This window comes from Hyperoodon ampullatus (assembly GCF_949752795.1).
Source record: "Hyperoodon ampullatus genome assembly, chromosome: 7".
In the NCBI taxonomy this organism is placed as follows: domain Eukaryota; kingdom Metazoa; phylum Chordata; class Mammalia; order Artiodactyla; family Ziphiidae; genus Hyperoodon; species Hyperoodon ampullatus.
In genome coordinates this window covers 40781746-40789559 of record NC_136920.1, presented here as the reverse complement: position 1 = coordinate 40789559, position 7814 = coordinate 40781746, and the positions used below count along the sequence as shown (strand labels likewise).

Here is a 7814-nt window from a genome sequence, read left to right as displayed (position 1 = left end):
AGGAACTAATATTGTAGATCAACTATACTTCAATAAACTTTAAAAAAATATTGTATAGGAGTGCGGGGAGGTTAAAATGTGTATGCTTGAAGCAGGAATATCCAAGATTCTGACTATAATTGCCTAGTTCATAGTTCTGGGACCCTTTCCTTCAAGCGAAGTGAAACTGGCACAATGTTGATCCTGAGATTCATTTTCTGAAATTACATTATGAACAGAAATTTAAAATTGGCAAAAATGCCTTTCAATAATGAAACCTATGGAGGTTTTAAAGTCTGACAATTTATCACATTTACACAAATTGGACCCAAACTCACCTAAAGTATAAGACATACCTTTTTAAGTTATCCAGACACTCTGCTCAAGATAAAAGCCTAAAAAGAGAAGCCATCTTTGTTTCATGTCAATGTTAAAATTAGAGTACTAAATCAATACAGCTGATAATTTAAAAGATTAAGATATGAGGGAAATTATCAGCTCTATAGTCCTGGAAGCAATCTTTATGTTTATCAATACACCCCCATCACTTGACTCTCTTAGTATCATGTTCCTTCTTATCTGTATCAAAACTCATACTGAACAATGAGTTCTGGGTTGCAAAAGAGGATTTATTTTTGCACCCGTCTAGAAGTCTTTGTCCACAAATTAAACAAAAACAAACACAAGTGCTATGGTAAAATGCAGTATATAGAGTGGCATAATCTGCAACATACAGTGGTGATGAAAATGATAGTTGAAATATTATAGGTAGTTAGGAAACGAAAATATTAAGTTCTTATTACAGTAATAGGCATTTCACACTAAATTTCTCTGAAAAAAATAAAAATGGAGTTGCAGGTACTCTAAGGAGGGTGGCTGGCTGTCAGTCATTAGTGATTATTGCAACTAAGATTTTCTTTTCAGGATTACAATCTTATTTCTTTGATTCAAAGCTCAAATGGCACCTTTAAGTTCTCTTACCCAGAAATACACCACCATATGCAAAAACAGTAGGACGTTGTTTATTTTTTTGGAAAGTGATTATCTCTGCTGTAACAGCCTCAATGTTTTTTCTACATAATCTCACTGTTTTAATTATTTTTCTTATAATTACTACTTCAGGAGTTTTATAAATTTGTTTATTCTTTTTATTTTCTTACAGGTTCTTTTTTATCATAAGGCTGGCATATGTATTCACATTTATCATCTTTTCTTTCTATAAAGTTCGTTTTTCTCTACTCTGTTTACCTTGTCTGGTAGTCATAATCCTATCTATTTTCAGGCCATTCTGTCCTCTGTCCAGTGTTTTTTGGATTTTGATGCTCTCTTTTTAGGCAGTGCAGCTTCTTCAGTATATTCCTCTTGTTCCAAATGTACATTCTTCTTCTTTGGTAATTCAGAACTTATTATGAAATAATTATCCTCCTGCATAAGAAGTAACAATACTAAGCAATAACTGAAACTTTACCACATTAGTAATTACATATAACTAAACTCTAGGTTACTAAAAATAACCTGGATATTACATCTGGATGTTAAAAATCCAAATTAACTTCTGCTGATTTTCTCATCTGATATCCTAGTAGCAACACCACACATGAAAACTTACAATAGTATTGTTTTTACTGATATAGTATTGATAATTCATGTTCTCAAATATCCATAAAATTCTTATTTTTATTCTTGCATTTCCTGCACCAAGGGCATTGAACCTTTCAAAACTTAAATACAGACAGTAACACAACAGGATAAAATTATCCCTTTGTCAACAGCTATCCTCCCAAAATGAAGTGGGATAAAATTGTCACTTACCACCAATTTAATATCACATTCATCATGTTCAAGATTTGTTGCCATCTCCTCCTCTGCTCTGCAATATTAAAAGCATATCACTCAATGTATATGTGTAATTGATTCAACTTGGTTATAAAGCATAAACTAACACACCATTGTAAAGCAATTATACTCCAATAGAGTTTAAAAAAAAGTGTATCACTCAGATGACAAATCTTTTATAACCCAATGAGTAGTATACTGTCATGACATACAACTGAAAACAGGAATACCAGTCAAGTCTATTAATATTTTATCCATGCTCACATCATTACTAAATCAAAGTATAAACAAACTGATAGCATACGGAGCAACATTAAAATTTAAAAGCACTTGATCTTATAAAACCTATGTCCAAAATTATTCCAATCCATGATACAACTTACGCTGACTCTTCAATAGGAGAGATAGATCCATCATCATCCAAGTATCTGTATCTACGACTATCAAGGTCTTCTTTTTCTAAATCTTCACCAACATTCATCTGTTTCAAGGATTCCTTGAGATGGTATTCATACTTCAGTTTTTCAAGGTAGTTAAAAAATCCTCTTGCCACTGCTTGCTATGTACCAGAAACACCATATTTTAAGTCAAGGACTTAAAAAAATTTTCTTCCACTCAGCAAATGCCTATGTTCCAAAATGACAAGGATCCCCATAACAAGAAGTTCCTTAGTGATCTTGATTTAACTACTCTGCCATATGGAGATCACATGTATCAATTCACTGTTCTACCTAGCTATCAAAGTTAGTACCAAGAAAAACAAGCACAAATCTTGTATCATTTGGGCATTACTTAAGACATTTTTTAATGCAGAGAACTGTCTATTTTAATCACCTTAAAACATAAAGAGGTTAATGAGTATTAATCCTTTCCAATAAATCAGATTCTAGAACAAGTGACTACAAATTATGCTATCACTTATCTCAAATATTTCAGAGTCTACTGCTAAGTACTGGCGTTATTTGTCTGGTAATCCTGTCTGGCGTTATTTGTCTGGTAATTCTGTCAGAAATTGAAATATCTGAACAAAATGAAATCTACTAAAGCCACTGAACATGAAAGGCAGGTGTGGGTTTCACTTTGGTTACTATAAAACAACTGGCCATTTGAGTTTTAGGAATGATGTTTACAGCCCTGACAGGGTAAGATCAAGGTATAAATTCAGCCTTAGAGCACTTCATATACAGGTACATTCACCCAGTGTTACCACTGCAAGATTCCACCCAGAAGTCTAAGTGAACTTTGAGCTGAAGGAGGGGGGTGGCATTTAAGCAGCAGTATAGTCAGTATAGAGAAGTATTATAAAAGTTGAAGACTGTATGTTCCAGGTACATCTAAATTCTAAAAGCGACCAACAACTCATTTCATACATTTTAAGCTATGTGCATCAGCATATATAAAGACTCACCTCAAAGGTTAAAATTTTTCTCCAAGGTAATGGTTTTCTTCCATTTTCTGATTCTAAAAATGGGAAGCCAGGTCCTTTGTCTTTAAATTGTTTCTTATTTATTTGTGAGCTTCTAGTGTTTCTCCTTCCTTTTGGTCTTCCCCTTGATCTTCCCGTTGGCTTGTATTTCCTCTTTTTACGTTTCTTTTTTTTGAATCTTTCAAAAATAGCTTTTAAAGTCAATGGTCTTGGCTCTATAGATGAGTCACTAGATGAATCTCTTGCTTGAGTACTTTCAGGTGTGTGAACACATTTTCTAATAGGGTTTCTTTGCCTCGTTTTAGGTGGGATAGGAACACACTGAGTTTTAAATAAGCTGCTACCAGAGGAAGAGTTATCACTAGAAAACAGGGAAAGATTAATTATACCCTCTTATATTACTGAGTGTTTATTACCAGGTAATATACTTTTCTTTTACAAATCAAAGCAGAAAAACATGCTCAAAGTAATTTTTTAAAAGATGGGCTCAGTAGTAGCCAATCACTTAGCTCTGACCACTCTACCACAAGTGGCCCATAATGCCATGTGCCATAGCACTTAGCCAAAAAATCATCTTCCTTTATGTAAGTTCCACAAAGGCAGCCTTGTTCACTGCTAGAGGCTAAACTAAGACAAAGCCTCCTCTAAATAAAACAAGAGTATCCTAGTGGAGAGATGTAGTGAGTATACTAGAAATGCTTTCCCAGTGAGATCAACAAAGATTAGGACTAGATACCTCTCATCATATACATAAGCCAGCATCCCTGATAATGTGGAATATAAGAACAAGTTGATTTTAAAACAAGATTCCCTACTGATATCCATTTTCTTCTTATAAAATGAGGATGATTTAATCAGGAGATACCAGTTTGGCCCGGAGAATATACTCCTGTTTCCCTGAGTTAACAATGTGTCCCACGATTATAAGTAGTTAAAACTTCAAAGGCCTGTGCAAACCAGATTTTCCTTTTCTGTTCTAATGCATGAAAATTACCATTACCACCACTCATTATCTACAATGATTTATGCTTTGCCGGTAATTCAAACACAGTATAATTACCATCTAGTCTCTTTTCCAGAAAAACCTGGTGATTGTTATTTTTTTAAAAAAGCACTTACCTTTCATTCTCAATTTCCACAGCTGAGTCTGATGCCGTTGCACAGTTGAGAGAATCCATTCCTGGTATGTGTTCTCCAAGCCCCTCTCCAATTTGTTGTCGACAGTCCTTTGATTTAAACAGATTTCTGACCGTATAAAATTCAGTAAATGTGATGCTGTTTCCCTGAATAAATGCAAACAGCTAGTATCAGAGTAATGAAAATGTTGATGTAGTTGTGACAATTATGTAAATTACACATAAATTAAGGCAAAATCACATACAAGGCCTTTAATATTTTCATGTAGGAACTGTCATTTCAGGTCAATCCTAAAATCTATAGATTTTATTCACAGGTTCTATCTTTCAGTTTTGCCTCCTTAATCTATCCAATGGAAGGTTCCAGAAGAGTACTGTAATTTCCAATGGAAGTATCAAACAGCTTTCCACAACAGTAAAAAATGTAATTTTACCCTTAGCCATATAGCAATTACAATGAAGAGTATCAATGTTGAACTAACGGCCAAAAAGCCATTTTTCAACAGCAGTTGGGAACTAGTACGAAAATCTTTTGCATACAAAGCCAGAAGGCGGAGTATGGCCTCAGTATACCTGGGAAAATAATCAGCAGGACTTAACTACCTCTATCCAAACTCCTGGTGTGGAATTTGCTGTTATGGGTATTAATTTAAAAGTTCTGAATTCTCAAACTTTTCGATGAAAGGCTTACAGATTAAAAAAAAAAAAAGACAAAGAGCACTGTTGTAATCTCCTAGATACATTACAATAGTTTGGACAAAATTAAAAAAAAAGATAATGTCTAATTTTACTTTTCCATCTCCCTTATCGGGGATGCCATCATTCTTCCTATTTGTACATTGTTCTTAGTCTTTAGCATTCCTGGTAATGACAAATGAGCAACGATGATAGAAATCCTACAAGAACAATATACTTCAAACACAGGAAACCAGTAAGGTCACAGAGATCTGATTCGCAAAATATCCAATGGACTCCTGGTAATTTCATGGTATGTTTTATCGTAGTTTTCTAAAATGCAAAATCTAAGAAATAAGTCACGAAATAACTGCCCAAAAAGAAATTCAACAGGTGGCTCCAATGGCACTGATGGTATACCTGAGATTTAAAAAAAAAAAAATCAGAGCGCATTAACAAAATTAAAGTTGACTCAAAACCGTTTTTCGGAAACTAGAAAGCATTCCTATTCCGCGATTCTGCGAGGAGGAGCACATGGCGATGATGCCCTTCACTGGCTCTAACAATTCCCCTTCAGCACTCTGCGCGATTTGGGGGCGAGCGTCTCCAGGAAGCGCCTAACCTCGTGCAAGGAGAACGGCGTCAGCAATGGTTACCTCGCCCTTAACCCCTATTAATTCAGAAAATGTGTATTGTCTGTACCACCTTTTAACATCTACAAGCGAGATAACGGACCACGCCCACGCCATAATCGTGTACTGCGGGCCGCAGTAAAGCCACTAGGCCCGAAGTCCACAAAAACCACGAGCCCTCCGCCCTCGGGGGCTGACTTCCGCGGCTGGACCCCGGTACGCCACGCAGGGGCCTGGGAAAAGCTACAAGAGGAAACCCTCCCCCCGCCCACAAGGCACGGAAGCCCCCGTCCTCTTTCCTACCCGTCGAGAGGGCAGCTTGCACCAACCAGCGCCGGCTCGGCATGGGCCTCAGCTGCGTACCAGATACCCGCCACCCCTCCCTAGGAAGTCCGCATTCAGCAACCTCCGGACCGCCCCAGCAATCCAACAAGCTAAGAACCACCTACCTCCACCACCGCGCTGGAGAAAAGGGAAGACTGGCTGCGCGCCCCAACTAATAGTGAGGCCGAAGTCTCGCGATAACAATTTGACTCCAGGAAGAAAGTGAGGTGGAAAGTGGCGACCCGCGGGGCGCCATTTTGATCTCGGTGAGGGGAGGAGCGATTTCGAGCGGGCGGGGTCTGATCTCCGGGATCCAGAGGAGACGGAGTTGACTGAGGCAAGATCGGGTTTCAGGTGTAGGCTTCCCTCACCGATTAGGTAAGTGGAGTAGACAAGAATGTTTCGGCAAACTACAAGAAATAAATTGTGGGGTCAGGTGAACGGAATGACTGTGAACTGCAAGGAAACAGGCACTCCACCTGCTTTGCTTCCAGTGGTCTCGCCTTGGCTGAGCTGTCCTCTGACTTCCCAAAATCTGATCTCGAGTGTGTGTGGGAGTGTACGTGTGTTTACGATGCCAGGTGTGTTTTGTCATATTGTGTCTACTTTTGCCTTCAGAAATCTCCTCTGCGTTAAACTGTAAGCCGATCATGCTTTGACCGAGACTCAAAATGTGTAACCTTTGTACTGGAAGCCAGTGTTACCCCGTAGTACATCCAGGTCCCCTCTCCCCTTCGGACTTTTGTTAACTACTCTTTCACTCAGAGCTAAGTGGCAGGCTCCCAGGGGTTGGTTAACATATCACAAGAGATACCAGCGGCGAATTTTTTTGTTTGTTTTCTCCCTTAGTTCCCTGAACGATTAATGAATGTTAAGATAAAAGTTTAAACTAGTTTAATTTTGGTATTTTGGGTTTTTTTTTCCCCAAAGTAGTTACAAAAAGGAATGAGCTGGCTTGATTTCTCCACTTTCAGACCTCTTGTATCATACGATAAAACCAGGAAAGCCGTCTAGTCTTAATCTGTGGTTAGTGTCATCTTCGGATTGGTCAGACCTGGAGGGTAATATAGCCTCTTTACTCAATTTTGCTCTAAATGTTGAACAATTCTAGGCACAGACAGTCTAGTCTTCTAGGCATTATGAAGTACCGTAAGCTCCAGAACAGGGATTGCATGTCTTATTCACTGCCATGTTCCATAACATGCCTGCCTGTGTAATTTGTAGTCTCAGTACGAAATGAAAATGCAGGGCCACTTGTTCAAAACGCAGGGAGAAAGTGCCATTAAAGGTACTAAAATATAAGTTGTCTCTTTCTGTGGTATCTCTTTCCACTTGTCATGATGTTTTAATTAATAGCATTAATTTGCTATTATTAATTAGTAATGACATTAATCATTCTATTTTATTGAGTTATTAATCACTAATTGTACTATTAATTAATAGCATTAATTTGCTATTTATTGTCAAGTAAAGAAAAATTGAGTTTAACTCATTAGCATGAGATTTACCACTCTATATTCTGCAATACCAGTTTTAAATACAAACATAAGAACATTTAGCTTGTATGCAGAATTACTGAAATTTCACAATTCGTACTATGTAGGCATATGTATTTTGTTCTTACTAGAACACTGCATACTGCACAAAACTAGCACCCCTGTATTTATTTTACTTCTCCATGTGTGCACATTCTACCGACACTATGGAATCCAGGGAATTTGAGTCTCCCTTGACTGTGCATCCACCAGCATTCTATGCTCACAGGACTTAAACGCTTTTTGTGAATGGGAAGCAAGGAGTGGTGGT

The 7814-nt window shown here is 37.6% G+C and overlaps 1 protein-coding gene across 1 annotated transcript; it reads right to left on the bottom strand.

The window, feature by feature from the left end:
* Positions 1-613: 613 nt before the first annotated feature.
* TAF1D (TATA-box binding protein associated factor, RNA polymerase I subunit D) lies at positions 614-4508 on the bottom strand. Its single transcript, XM_079707639.1, has 5 exons — positions 4361-4508; positions 3224-3602; positions 2199-2374; positions 1792-1849; positions 614-1404 (listed from the first exon to the last, which is right to left on the bottom strand). The coding sequence occupies exons 1-5, from the start codon at positions 4417-4419 to the stop codon at positions 1258-1260; spliced, it is 819 nt and encodes a 272-aa protein (XP_079563765.1). The 5' UTR covers positions 4420-4508; the 3' UTR covers positions 614-1257.
* Between the last annotated feature and the right edge of the window lie 3306 nt (positions 4509-7814).